Source organism: Urocampus carinirostris, chromosome 15, assembly GCF_059441175.1.
Source record: "Urocampus carinirostris isolate Australia breed hairy pipefish chromosome 15, RoL_Ucar_1.0, whole genome shotgun sequence".
NCBI lineage: Eukaryota > Metazoa > Chordata > Actinopteri > Syngnathiformes > Syngnathidae > Urocampus > Urocampus carinirostris.
The window spans coordinates 31973567-31988579 of NC_142363.1; the positions used below are offsets into that span (position 1 = coordinate 31973567).

General features: G+C 41.9%; 1 protein-coding gene across 1 annotated transcript; it reads left to right on the top strand.

Annotated features, from left to right (window-relative positions):
• Window positions 1-264: 264 nt before the first annotated feature.
• asmt2 (acetylserotonin O-methyltransferase 2) lies at window positions 265-14174 on the top strand. Its single transcript, XM_088354203.1, has 8 exons — window positions 265-433; window positions 2714-2894; window positions 5463-5592; window positions 5671-5739; window positions 5801-5919; window positions 8346-8555; window positions 11058-11180; window positions 13397-14174. The coding sequence occupies exons 1-8, from the start codon at window positions 353-355 to the stop codon at window positions 13606-13608; spliced, it is 1125 nt and encodes a 374-aa protein (XP_088210329.1). The 5' UTR covers window positions 265-352; the 3' UTR covers window positions 13609-14174.
• Window positions 14175-15013: the final 839 nt, after the last annotated feature.

The following is a 15013-nucleotide window of genomic DNA, read 5'->3' on the forward strand; positions in this document are numbered from 1 at the left end:
CTCCACCCTGTGGAAATGTATAGTACCGCAGCTGCCATTTCCACCGCTTAGTTTGCATCTTAATGACTTCCAGTGTTTGAAATTTAGATTTAAAATGATAAAAGGTGCATCATTTAATTGTATGGTATATTATAGAATATATATAACATATTTTAACGCTTAATCGGTGGAGTTTTTGGGTCCACCCCTTGTTAAGCTCCGCCCCCAAATCCAATGTACAGCCATTGGTGTTAGTGTAGCCCCGCCCCTTTCATCGACCTTCAGTGTCTTGTGTTCATCTGTCAGCTCTTCAGGGCTTTTGCAGCCAAAGTTAGTAATATTTCATCTTTTGTGCATTTTTAAAGGGACAGCAATGGCTGATCATCTTTCACAAAGCAGGCTGGACTATCCCTTCAAACTACTCGAGTACTTTCACGGTTTCAGAGTGTCTAAGGTAACAGTTTTCCTGCAATAAATTCTGGAGTCAGTAAATGTTAGAAATGTGATTAAAATGGTTTTGATATGCAATGTTTGTTGGTTCCTATGTCGTAATTTGACGTTATTATATTGCTGTTGTAAATGTGTTACTGCAAAAGTAATTAGTTACAGTTACTAGTTTCTAGTTTCTTAATCTAAAAAGTAATCGAGTTACCCCTCCAGATTACTGACTTTGAGAGTAATTAGCAAGTTACAAATAACTGTATATAAACTCACATTGTAGCCGACCCACTAAAACTGTTTAAATCTAGCCACATTAGAAAAGGAAATAGAAGAAAATATGTATGCCAACCTGTGAAAGCGATGAACCCTTCATATTTTTTTGGCTCGTGCAATCTTAAGAGCATGCTTTCTAACACAGCCGAGCGACTCCATATCCATTTTGTTTTTGTATTCAAACCATTCAAATATTTCATGTTTATTTGTGACACCCTTAATCTCAAGAAGTCTCAAAGGGTGACACAGACCACAGACTTTTGCAAACTACAGACTAATATGACACCATACCCTGATCTAAAACCTACATGAGGGCAAGGGAAAACTCAAAAACCTCAAGTCATTTTAAGTCATGTTTATTTGTGACGCCCTTAATCCCAAGGACGCTCAAAGGGCTGCACAGACCACATATTATTGCAAACAACAGACTATAATGACACCATCCCCTGATCTAACACCTACATGAGGGCAAGGAAAAACTCAAAAACCTCAACATGAAGTAAATGAAGAAACTTTGAGAAGGGACCGCACATGAGGTCGTCCCCTTTCCAGGATGACCGGGCTGTAAAAGATGTTTCATTAACAAACAATACACAGACATCATCAACATGAAATATAAATCATTCATAAGCTATAGAATATAAGTGTGTTTTAAGCCTAGATTTAAACACTTCCACTGAGGTTGCAGATTAAATCTCAGAGGGCAGAGCATTCCACAGCACAGGGACCCAAATGGAGAATGCATTCGAACTTTCGGATTTCTTCTTGGCTCTTGGGATCACTAGTAGACCAGCATTTTCAGAGCGAAGGCTCCGGACAGGAACATAGGGGGCATGTCTGAGTAATGTCCAGGACATTTTCTTTCTTCCTCCTGGAATGGCGTATTGCAAAAATAATTTTACCAATAAAAAGACCAAAAATTCAGCACACTTTTACTGTAAATTCTGTGCTCCTATACTATTATTGGTATATATACAGCAGCCATATCCCCCTAGTGGGAGGTGGCTAGAGTCATTTCTGACTCTTTTTGGGAGATTGATTTAGAGGAGGGGATTCCCAGCCCCCTCGCTCAACCCAACTAGGTGTTGGGAGGCATTAGGTGACCAAACCCCCCAATTCCAACCCCTAATGCTGAACACCAAGCAGGGAGGCAACGGGTACCAATGTTTAAGTCTTAGGTATGACTCGGCCGAGGCTTGAACCACAACCTCCAAGTCTCGGGGCGGGCGCCATACCCCCGAAGCCACCAAGACTATTATTGGTGACACCCTGATTTCAGTATTTTGTATTATTGTTCATTATATGGCTGTATAATATCAGATGGCACCACCGTAACTGTCTTTTGTAGGTAGATATAAACACGCCCACTCTTCATAAATGTTACAATTAGAGTTGTCTAGCTGGCCGATTGTTGGTAATGTAACCGTGTGTCACGGGACCGGACCACATCGGAGGCAGGAGGCAGGAAGGATGAACTCAATCGCGTAACGACCAGTTACTTTTATTTAGCAAAATAAAAGTTGTCCAACACTCAGGGACAAAACAAAAACAGGCTTACAGGCAAACAGGAACTCAGACTAGGAATACTCACAAAACAGGCTTTTACTCAGAACGGGCAAACACAGGTTTCCTCAAGTCAAACAGAACAGATTAATGCAGAACAGAAAACGCAGTGAACCAGCAACCGGCAATCCCCAAAACCCGCCTTTAAGAAGCACACACACAAATTAGACGATCTGCTACAGCCGGTGCCCAGGGGGCAGGGCCAGCCGGTCGCCACGGCGACCATGCTGGACATGACACCGTGAGTGAGGGAGGAACCATCAAAGAGTAGAAAAGATCAAGAACGCTACCTTTTCTAACATGTTACCTTCAACACTGTCCACGCCATATTAAAGCAAAAACTACCACTCGTCTTGAAGTTTAACTTGTGGAAAATACAAAAAAGGGTCTTAATCTAACAGCTCCCGATGAAAACTGCTAAGATGCTAATCGTCGCTATGCTACCCTGTCGTTCCAGGTGATCTTCTCCGCCTGTGAGCTGGGCATCTTTGACCTCCTGACGACTTCACCTTCTGCACTGAGCGCCCAACAGGTAGCTCAGGCCGTGCAGGCCAGCGTGGATGGAACAGAGCGGCTCTTAGACGCTTTGGTGGGGATCGAGCTGGTCCAAGTGGAGATCTTACCAGAAGATGGGACGGGTGAGTACCATCAATAGTAAAGTAGAACCCCAGGATACGACAATATCCCGTTCAGAGGTGGGTTTCTCAAGTGAAATTGCTGTATAGTGGGGAAATAGAGACCTATGCTAATGTGTAGCTAATGCGTACCCCAGATACATACAGTTGTGGTCAAAAGTTTCCATACACTTGTGAAGAGCATAATGCCATGGCTCTCTTGAGTTTCCAGTTATTTCTACAACTCTGTTTTTTCTCTGATAGAGTGATTGGAACGGATAGTTCTTTCGTCACGAAAAACATGAGGTTTGGTACTTTCATGACTTTATTATGGGTTAACAGAAAAGGTGATCAAATCTGCTGGGTCAAAAATGTGCATACATCAACACGAATTAGCAATTTTGGTGACTTAGAAAATTGTGTCAGTGAAATGAGCTTCATAGGATGGCCTCCTAACTTCTTGTGAGTTATTATGAGTGACTACAGCTGGTGACTTCTCTGAGGCCATTTAGATAGTGCTCATTGGATGCAAACGCCCACAAATGCTCCAATGGGAAAGTCAAAGGAGCTCAGCATGAATCTGAAAAAGCGAATCATTGACTTGAACAAGTCAGGAATGTCACTTGGAGCCATTTTAAAGCAGCTGCAGGTCTCAAGAGCTACAGTACAAAGAATTGTTTGCAAGTATGAAGTGCATGGCACTGTTTTGTCACTGCCACAATCAGGAAGAAAACACAAGCTATCTGTCACCTGCTGCTGAGAGAAAATTGGTCAGAAGGGTGAAGATTCAACCGGGAAAAGCAGATCTCCCAAGAATTAGAAGCCGCTGAAACACAGGTGTCAGTGTCCACAGTCAGGTGGTTTAGCATCTCCATGGCCTGAGAGGCTGTCGTGCAAGAAGGAAGCCCATGCTCCAAAAGCAGCACCTTAAGGCTAGACTAAAGTTTATTGCTGATAAAATGGGCAAAGATAAGACCTTCTGGAGGAAAGTTCTGTGGTCAGATGAAAAAAAAATCGAACAATTTGGCCAAAAGCCCAGCAATATGTTTGGCGGACAAAAAGTGAGACCTTTAACCCCAAATACACCATGCCTACCGTCAAGCACGGTGGTGGTAGTATACTGTGGGGCTGTTTTGCTGCCAATGGAACTGGTGCTTTACAGCTAGATAGATACTTTATTCATTCACATTTGCAGCGGTATCCTTGAGTTAAAAAATATATAAGAGATATAGAATACAAAAATACCCAATATAGAGAGTAAATGGGATAATGAATAAGGAGGATTACTTTCAAATTCTTTAAGATAACCTAAAGACATCAGCCCGAAGATTAGATCTTGGGTGCAGTTTGGTGTTCCAACAGGACAATGACCCCAAACACACATCAAAAGTGGTAATGGAATGGCTAAATTAGTCTAGAATTAAGGCTTTAGAATGTCCTGACTTAAACCCCATTGAGAATTTGTCGACTCAACTGAAGAAACCAGTCCATGTCAGAAAGCCATCAAATTTAACTGAACTGCACCAATTCTGTCATCATAAGGACATTTTGGGACAGCATTCAAGATCGGGTGATTTTCATTTCCACCTTTGTTTTTCACCAAAACATATTTCCTATCCATCCTGCTTTCTGACGTTTTTTTTAAATGTTTTTTTGATTCAGACAGGTTTTTTTCGTGGTTTTTGACCATTTTTTACTTTCATTGAGCAGTTTTGTGATTAAAGACAATCATTTTGTCAGGACCAGAACGAAAACAGGACCCACTCGCGTAACGTTTCTCACAGTTTTATTGGGAAGAAGGGAAAGGATTGCACACACGATCCAGTTATCGCTAGTCGTGGGTAGCAGGTCGCTCTAAACACGAAAGTGGCACTTCCGTGGCAAGCGATGGCGGTGTCTGGAGCGGAAAAAACAGGTCAGTAGCCGGGGAAGGAGAGCAAAAAGTGGTCAGGATTGGAAACAAGTCGAAAGCCAGGAGAGGAGAATAGACGTGGTCAAGATCAAAAACGGATCGTTATTCAGGACGGGAGAACAGACGTGGTCGAGATCAAACCAGGTCGTAATTCGGGACGGGAGAGCAGACGTGGTCAAGATCAAAACAGATCGTAGCGGGAGATAAACAGGACTGGTGAAAAAGGGCTTGCTGAGTAAAAACAGATTCGCAGACGGACCGACAAAAGGGGACAGGACAGAGTTTAAATACTGACAGGGAGCCAATCTGTCAACAAGCTGCAGCTGGTGCCACACGGGCGGGGCCAATTGGGCGCCACGGCAACCATGACACATTTGAGTACTGTGAAGTACCTGCTTTCCTGCATTTGAGTCCACTGGCAAGTGAAAATTTTGCGAGGCAGAGTAGTTGTAACCCGGGCGTCTACTGTACTTATTTATCGCAATGCCATCAGATCCTCTCAGGCGAGAACTGTCCTGTCTAGTCTGAGTGCCTCAAGTGACGTCTCCAATGCCCCAAGAATAGCCTAATTTTGAATATTCTCTGCCCTTTTCACTCCATCTACCACCCCATCAATGTGCCATCGTTTCATCCGTGATGTTACTGACTTGACATTTACGGAGTCTTTTGTCCGACTTCAGCTCTTTACAGCAGCACCGAAGTCGCCAGCGTGTACTTGGCCAAAGGTGGCGCCAAGTCTCTGCACGGCGTAGCGCTCTACCAGTCGCAGAACAATTACCCACTATGGAACAACCTGGTGGATGCTGTCAGGTCTGTCTAGAGATTAATTTAAAGTTAGGGCCGCCTGTTTGACACCTGTGCTTTAAATGGATCCTGTTCTTCTCTCAGGGAGGGCAAGAACCAAAACCTAAAGACTTTCGGCATCCCACCCGAGGAGATCTTCCAAGCCATCTATAGGTGAGACTGTCACAAGCTAACACCGACAACGGCTCAGCTTCCGCCTTTTTATTTTCCGAAGATCCGAGAAGGAGATGCTGAAGTTCATGAATCTCATGAACTCGGCATGGCTGATGGACGGCCACGATGTGGTGACGGCTTTCGACCTGGCCGGGTTTCAAAAGATCGTGGACCTTGGAGGTATGAAGCTTATTGATGCAATACTAGCATGCTAAATGCTAACTGCCGGGCTGTGAGCAGTGTTCCTTCTAAGCTGCGCGCGTGCACAATTGCGCACTGCTCGCACATTCTCAGCGCACAAGAAAATCTAGCCAGCGCACAAAAATCAGGGCTCAAAATTACTAATTAAGAAGCGAATTAAGTCAAAGTTACAGTGCATGAAGGTCAAAATACACGGGTTCCCCTGACGTCGTGTCCTAAATGCGGTATTTTGAAGTCAAAGTAGAACGAAGTTGAGTAAAGTTAGTAGAGTTTGTCGGGGAACCGGCTTCTTCGGTTCGGCTCACTAAAAGGAACCGGCTCTTCCGGGTCCTAAACGGCTCTTCGGGTTGTTTTTGCTTCTTTAATCCCAACATGACCAAATATTATGTAAAATTATGCACAAAATGACCTAAAAGAAGGGGGAATATGACAAAAAAGAAAAAAATACCAAAATGAAAAAGTAGTGAAAAGCTGAGAAAAAAAGAAACAAAAGGAAGAGAAAAAAGAAGGAAAAATTTAGAAAAAAGACAGAAAAAAAAAAAAGAAAGAAATGTAGGAAAAAGGTAAATAGAGAACAAAAAGAAAAAAGTAACAGCTTGGAAAAAAGAAACACAATGAGATTTTTTTTAAAGGAATTAAAAAAAGTAGAAAAAAAAACACATAAAAAAGAAGAAAAAGTTCAAATAATTTCCAATTATATCAAGTGAATCTTGTTGCCAATGTTAAAGTCAATCATTATTAAGACTATTTCGTGGCTATATTTACACAAATAAAATACATATAATGTTAAAATCTAATCGTTATACCAAGAGCAGATTTTACTCACGTCCTCCATGATGTTGAAGAAGGGAAAGAGACTCCGCCCATAGCGTGGGCGTGATTTATTATACTTCAGGGAGAAACAGCACACATGAGCACTTCACAATAAAAGAATATAAGATTGATAAACATACAAGAGATGCAATTAGACTGATTATTGAAACGTTACTTCAAGTGTGTGTGTGTGTGTGTGTGTGTGTGTGTGTGTGTGTGTGTGTGTGTGTGTGTGTGTGTGTGTGTGTGTGTGTGTGTGTGTGTGTGAAAGATTTTAATATTTTGGAAAAAAAACACTATAAATATCACCAAAACCTAAAAATTAGAAATATGATCTATCTTAAATGCTAAACTTCATATTGACTGATTTAGAAAATGATTACGATTTAACAATGTCACGTAACGGGTCGGGAAGCAGGAAGTTGGAACTCATTTGCGTAGACGATCTGTCACTTTAAGTGAGAAAGAAAAGTTGTCCAACACACAAACGGACCGAAAACAAAACAAAGCAGGCTCAAATGCAGGCAAAACTACAGACTCGGCATTTAACGGGATTAAACAGAACTTGCAGGAATCTCTCAGAATGTTACACCGAAGTGCAACTAAGTCCAACAAGCACAACAAGAATAAACAGGTATCAAACAGGCATGAACAGGTTTTCAACAAGGGTAAACAATGATCTGGCCAAGGGCAGTTCCAAAAGGCCCATAGGAGTAATCAGGAAAATGCAGGTCAGCCGGTGTCAAGGAGCGGGGCCAGCTGGGCACCATGACAACCGTGCAGGACATGACAAACAAACCATAGGAAGATGATTTAGATCAGGGATGTCAAACTCATTTTAACTCGGGGGCCACAAGATAGAACAAACATTCTCTCGGGGGCCGGACGAGTAGATTCGAGAGAAAGAAATAAGGGAAGGAGAGGGAGAGAAAAGTAGAGAGGATGGAAGGAAGAAAGGGAGAGAGAGATACAAATAAGAGATAAAAAGAGAAATAATGAGAGAGAGAGAGAGAGAAAGAAAATTCCAAAGAGAAATAGAAAGAAATACAGAAGGGGAGAAAGAGAGAGAGAGAGAGAGAGAGATAAAGAGTGAAAAGGAAGAAGGAAGAGAGAGCAAAAGAAGGTAAAAAGACAGAGCGAGAAAGAGACAAAGAGGAACAAAGAAAAAAGAGAGACAGAGAGAGTGAAAGAGAGAGAGAAATAGAGTGAGAGAAATAGCTACATGCTATTTAATTATGCTAAAATAATTAATGCTAACGGATACATGCTTAAGTGTCAGGCTAACATTTACATAATAAGTCATCCACTTGTTCCTGTGTAAACTTCACGCGGAACAGTGACCCACTTGGGCCACCCCTGGAAGCTGACCCTATGAAATAAATAGGCCCCTTCGAAATGTTATGACAGTGTAATAACAATGTTATTACTATGTTATTACTAGAACCACGTTCAATATAACAGATACATCTTACTTGAGTTGAACAACTTGAAGATAAAAACTTGGTGCCACCGGTTTTATGCAAATATCTTCCAGATCCATCACAACTCTCACAATTGCCTCGGGAATAGTCTAGTTGCTGTTAGAATCCAAGGGGTGAAGAAAAACACACGGCCAAGCGACATTGCTTTTGAAATTTATAGTTTGTGTGGTCTTTCCCTCCCAGGGTGCACCGGTACTCTAGCCCGCGAGATAACTAAGGTGTACCCCTCATCATCCATCACCGTGTTTGACATGCCCGCCGTCGTGGAAATGGCCACCAAGTATTTCCTGCAGGCGACTGACACTTTTACATTCCAGAGCGGTAAAAAAAAAAAATCTCCTGTTTTAGACATTATGAATCTCTTTGCGGCGGGGTTTATGGGTGCTTGAAATCCTTGAATTTTAATGTTGTTTTTTTAAGTCAGTAAAGAGCTTGAATTTTGTGTGAGGTGCTTGAAATTGTTGCCATTGGCATGTTTCTTGACACGATAGACCAGGCAACAGATAAAGATTTTTTTTTCAAATGACGCTGACACGCCTGCTCTGGTGGCTTGTTGTTATGGCCCCCTACTGGTCGAAGCCAAGAGGACAGCTCTATTTAGAAAACCGGCTCTTTTGGCTCAGCTCACTCAGGGTTTTTTTTTTAAGGACGTGTTATCCATCCATCCATTATCTGCACCGTTTATTCTCAGTAGGGTCACGGGGTTGCTGAAGCCCATCCCAGCCGTCCTTGGGCAGTGGGCAGGGCAGCATTAGCTCAGGAGGTAGAGCGCTTGTCTTGGGATCAAGAGGTCACTGGTTCGATTCCCGGCTCCTCCGTGTTGAAGTGTCCTTGGGCAAGACATGTGTAAGTGTGAAGCACGTTGTAAAGCGCTTTGGGAGGTCTTCATTGACTTGAAAAGCGCTATTTAAATGCAGACCATTTACGATTTGACACCCTGAACTGGTTGCCAGCCAGTCGCAGGGCACACAAGGACAGACAATTCACTCACTTGGCCAATTAAACTGACATGCATGTTTTTGGAATGTGGGAGAAAACTGGAGTGCCTAAAGAAAATCCACGCAAGCACGGGGAGAACATGCAAACTCCACGCAGGAGGTTCGATCTCATGACCTCAGAATTGTGCACAAGCGCCGTGCTGTGACGTGTTATCAATTATTAACATTGAAACATTCCCAGATCTACACAAAAATTGTAAAATACTAAAAGCTTTTTAAACACTGAACCAAATTAAAGTCGTACAACAACACAAAACAATAAAATAAAAATTTAGACGGAGATCCTCACGCAAAAAAATGTAAATTGAAATAAATAATGGCAGCACGGCAGCTTTGTGGTTCAGGGTTCAAGTCTAGCTACCGCAGCAGAGTTTGCATGTTCGCCCAGTGCTTGCGTGGGTTTCCTCCAGGCACTCTTGTTTCCTCCCACATTCCAAAAACATGCATGTCAGGTGAATTGGCCTGTTCAAAATGTCCCAAGGTGTGAATGAGCGAGTGAGTTGTCCGTCTTTGTCTGCCCTGAGGGTGTCCCATGCCCACTGCCTGAAGACAGCAAGGATGGGCTCCAGCACGCCCGTGGCCCTACTGAGGATAAGCGGTGCTGATAATGGATGGATGAAAGTAAAACAAAAAGCAAAGGATCAGCAGTCTCAAAGATCGAAAGATTGAATCATTGAATCATTTCATTTCATTTCATTTCATTTCATGAATGCACTCTGCTTCAGAGAAATCAATATCATTAAAATGAGTCCAAATTTGGCTCATTTGTCTTCTTTTTATACATACAGTACCTTCTTTAATTTTGCACTTCCGTATTGAACTCAATTATGAGCCCTTTCCGTGTTTGTAAACAAGTGTGACATAGCCAAGCTGCGCGTGCATTGTTAAAGCAGAACGGCAGAATTCATGTCAGTTTATAGCAGCCCATTGACACAAAAAGATCATAGAGAGTAACAGCTTAAAATAGCACTGTCAGGACCAGAATGGAAACAGGACCCAATTGCGTTACGTTTCTCACAAGTTTAATTGGAGGAAAGAGATAGGGCTGCTCCCAGGATCCGGTGTTCGCTGGGCGTTGGAAGCAAGTCGCACTCGTACTCGGATTGTGCTCCGAACGTGGAAGTGGATCTTCCGTAGCGAGCGATGGCGTTGTCAGGGACGGAAAAAGTGGGTCGGTAGCCGGGAAAAGAAAGGAAAAATGTGGTCTGGGTCGGAAGCGAGTCGTAAGCCAGAACGGGAGAGTAGATGTAGTCGGTGGACAAAAAGAGGTCGTAAGCCGGGACAGGAGAACAGACGTCGTCAGGAGCAAAACAGGTCGTAGCCGGAGACAGACGGGAGCAAAAACGGAACAGGTGGGAGTCAGGGTCGAAAAAGGCTTGCCTAGTATTCACTGAGGTTTGCAGACAGACTGACACCAGGGGACAGAAAGGACTGGGTTCAAATAGTGACAGGGAGCCAATCAGATAGCCCGCAGCGGCTGGCGCCAAATGAGCAGGCACAGGTTATTCCATTCGGTAATCATGACAAGCACAAAGTATGTGCTAGCAGCAAGGTGGCGATTTTATTTTAATCGTCAAAGTTTAAAAAGGGTTGTTTTTTGATCGGGACTGGATTTTTTTTTTTTTTTCAAAAATACTGAAAAAAATTACAAATTGGCCTTGAAAGTGCTTAAAAAGTTCTTGAATGTAAAGGTGTAAGAAACCATTCCTTGTTCTACGAAAAGCAGCGCCCTCTGGTGTTTTTTTTCAAAGTGCTGCCTTAAAATGCTACTATGAGGTGCATGTACCTTACTGTATTTCTAAACCACTTGTTTATGGGCCTTCAGGAGATTTTTTCCATGACGAACTTCCGGCCGCTGACTTATATGTGTTGGCTCGCATCCTCCATGACTGGTCTGAGGACAAATGCGTGCAGCTTCTCAAGAGGATCTGCGACGTTTGCAAACCAGGTGAAGCCATAACATAGTGTATTGAATAAACCAATAGCGGGGACAAGAAACCAATCGTAACTAAGACTAGTCTATTCTAGTTAGGTAATTCCTTCAAACCATCAGTACTCTTGATAAAATGATTTAAAAAACAAATAATACATAAGTACTACTTGTTTGCCAAATACATGCATATGATTAAATAACATGATAACAAATATTTTACTGACCTGGTCTAGTTGGGTAGCAGGTGGATGCAGAGGGGCAGAGGAGAAGGCAGATTAAAAATAAAACTGATTTTGAACCTTGCTCTAAAGAGGAATGGTTAGATAGATAGATAGATAGATAGATAGATACTTTGTTCATCCCCGAAGGGAAATTCACATTTCCAGCAGCATCCCTGAGCTGAGAACAATCGAAAACAATCGAAAATGGTTATGCCCTTTGAAGACTATGTAACTCTAACTGCCTCCTTATTTTTACTAATAGCCCTGATTGTTGATTGGTCATGGCCATGCGACTTAGCGTGGGAAGCGATTTGTTTGTCTCCTTCGTATTTTCTGCTAATCGAGCTTCGTTTCTAAGATTATCATGTTTTTGTTCTCCCTTTTGCATCACTTCAAGTGTTGGGACCCTTAGCTAAACAAGTTTGTTATATGTAATTCTGAGCAAAAAAAGGAAGAGAAAGGTATAGTGGGAGGGAGTTCAGCTAATATCCAAATGGTATTGCAAACCAATACTGGACTAGCATCTTCTATGATATTGACTAATCGCAGAAGGATAGGTCACTCGTAATACACAGGATAACAAGTTTTGAATTTTTTACACGTCTCGGCAAGCGAAGGGATTTGAGGTTGATGTATAGTGGGGGAAATGTGATAAAGAGGGGAAAACATGCCACACTGTAAAGTGAAGACTTAGTTAGGCTGGGTCGCTGTATCCAGGGGTTTTTACTGTACAGTGGAACCTCATTTTTCGAAACGCCTCTCAGTCCGACCAAAAATTTCGAGAAATTCTTGCTTCGCTGTTCGGTCCAAAAATCGGAGTTCGAACGCCGGGGTGGATGTTTCACATCGCATTTTTTTATTCCTTTTAATTTTCTCAGGTGCAATTGCACCTCCAATACACTAGGGGACGTCCGAGATTAAACAAATGTGTAGCAAATGGGCCGAGTTACAGAATTTCACACCGATGAAGCTGCAGCCACCAGAGTCATCATGACTTTAATGAAACTGTCATGAACCACTGCTGAAAAGTGCTAAAAAGAAGCCAGAAGCAAGTGTCATTGGATAGATATATTGGTAGCCAGTCCTCCGTAGCAAAGAGATTTGAACGTGTGAGCACCCCTCAGACAGAAGAGCTCCCCGAAGTTTTTATGGAAGGGGACTCTTCTTCCAAACAATCATTTTCCTTCCTCCTCCATCATTCTCACCGTCCATCTGCGCCTTCTGCTGACCACCACAAAGGTAAAAAATCCTATTCATAATTCTTTTCTTTATCCTTTTTTTATTTTTACACGTTCATGTTAGCGTCATCTTTCGTACGGAAGATGACGCTAACGCGAACGTACGATTAGCCTGGGTTACATTTATGTTATTTGTGTCTTAAAGGCAGGGTTGGGTAGGGGGACTTTAACTTGATTACTTTCAATTACTTTTGGATTACTCCAATACCAAATATGCTAATAAAAGACAAAAGAAACTAAATATGAATAAAATGATGACTCAAAACACGTGGTAAGCTTTCTCTCCTGGCTTTGATCTCTGGCAAAACTAACATAAAATGCGACAGAAACAAAATGAAAATAAATCCAAACAGCTTGCCAACATCATTTTTGCCGTTCCATGTATTCCATTACTCCCCAAGCCTGCACAAAATGTAGTCATTTTATTCATATTTAGTTTCTTTTGTCTTTTATTAGCATATTTGGTATTGGAGTAATCCAAAAGTAATTGAAAGTAATTCAGTTAAAGTAACCCTACCCAACCCTGCTTAAAGGTAAACAAAGGTAAACATTCAGGGTGTTGGAACGGATTAAAACGATTTACATTATTTGTAATGGGAAAAATGATTTCGGTGATCGAACAAATCGGTTTTCGAACAGGGTTCTGGAACGGATTATGGTCGAGAACCGAGGTTCCACTGTACTTTATTGCAGCTTAACTGCTGCCGCCTAGTGGTGGGGCTCTAAGGCACACTGAATTGTGTCATAATCCTTTTTTTTTTTTTTGCCTCAGGCGGTGGCGTGCTGCTAGTGGAGAGCACGCTGTTAGAGAGCCGGCGGGGCCCCGTCCTGGCGCAGCTTTTCTCACTCAACATGCTTGTGCAGACCGAGGGCCGCGAGCGTCAATTTTCCGAGTACACCAAGCTGCTCCGACAGGGTGGCTTCCGGGAAGTGCAACTGTGCCGCACGGGGAAGTCTTACGACGCCATTTTGGCTCTCAGATAATACGGATGGAAGGAGCTCTATAAGCAACTAAGCTTTTGCATCTGTGGGAATAAAGATTGGACACTAATCCCATTGTTACGTAATATGCATTTGATCCCTCCATTTTTTTTTTGTGAAATATGCACTCCTTATATTACTAGATCATATTAATTTAAATTTTGTTGGTACGGTTTTGTTTATTTTAAATGAATATGCAATGTAAAAGCTGTGTGGAATTTTTGAAACTCGATTGCTCTCTGTCGCCATCCCCTGGCTTGTGTCATCATTGCAGCCTCAGTCAGCTCTGTCATGATCATAGCAGAGTCTTGTTCCACGGACAGACTGAGGAGATCATTTCTTCCTCATGCCATGAAGCTCTTTAACTCCACCCGGGGGAGTAAAAGCCCACATTAAACCACATCCACACATTTGCATATTACCCTATTTTTATTAGAGTGTGTATTTTATTTAGCACTATTTAAATACTCTATATTCCTTTTACCTTATTATGGTTTTATTTTCAAGACAAGGATACTGCTGGAAGTGTGAATTTCCCTACGGGGATGAATAAAGTATCCATCTATCTATCCTATCTATCTCTATCTACCTATCTGATGCACATGCAGGTACGTGCCCTGTTTTTTTACACTCTTCTTTCATGGGGTTTGGGTTGGTGTTTAGACTATACTTGAGGACCTTTTCTTACTTTCACCATTTTCATGTTACAGGCCTCCTACTGTGTAACCTGATCCCGGAAGATAAGTTTGTCTGTAAAGAAAAGATCAAAGTTATGTCTTGCACTCTCAATGGCAGCTGATAATAGTTTTTTTTATCAACCATAATATCACATTTTTCCGGATCTTCTCTGAATTATTTAATTTAATATACATTCCAAAAGTCAATAAACGTAACCGTGTTCTCCACAACGGATTGACCAAAATACATTTGTACAATCAGGGTTACTTTCTCTGTTAAACTAAAATAATAACGTTCTACTTTGTTCTTGTTCTCATAGAAAGTCCATTTTATCTACTTTAATAATACTGCCAGCTTGAACACACATTTACACGCACAACCGACTGAAACCATCTAAAAGTACTCCTAAAACTCAGTAATTCATATAAATGTTAGATAAAAACTATTTATATTGCACTTTAACTTAATTCGTTTCTTTTGAAAAAAAAAGGCAGAATAAATGCCCGGGAGCCATTCAAATCAAAATGGTCGTCATACCGCCATCTTGTGTATTCTACGAATAACGAAAATACTTTCGTTTTTTTACACTTTAAACGCTAAATGTCATTGTACTTTTTGGTTTTTGTTTCCACGTTTTTTTCTGGCGCACTTAGACCAGTCAACAAGCATTGCCCTCTAACCAGACTGCCTTTGGGGGTGCTCAAGCACCCCTAACTTTAACCTGGGCATT

Coding starts and splice junctions, on each gene's coding strand:
- asmt2 (XM_088354203.1), top strand. CDS start 353: ATGGCTGATCATCTTTCACAAAGCAGGCTGGACTATCCCTTCAAACTA. Junction 5,593..5,670: donor AACCTGGTGGATGCTGTCAG/GTCTGTCTAGAG, acceptor TTCTTCTCTCAG/GGAGGGCAAGAACCAAAACC. Junction 11,181..13,396: donor CTGCGACGTTTGCAAACCAG/GTGAAGCCATAA, acceptor TTTTTGCCTCAG/GCGGTGGCGTGCTGCTAGTG.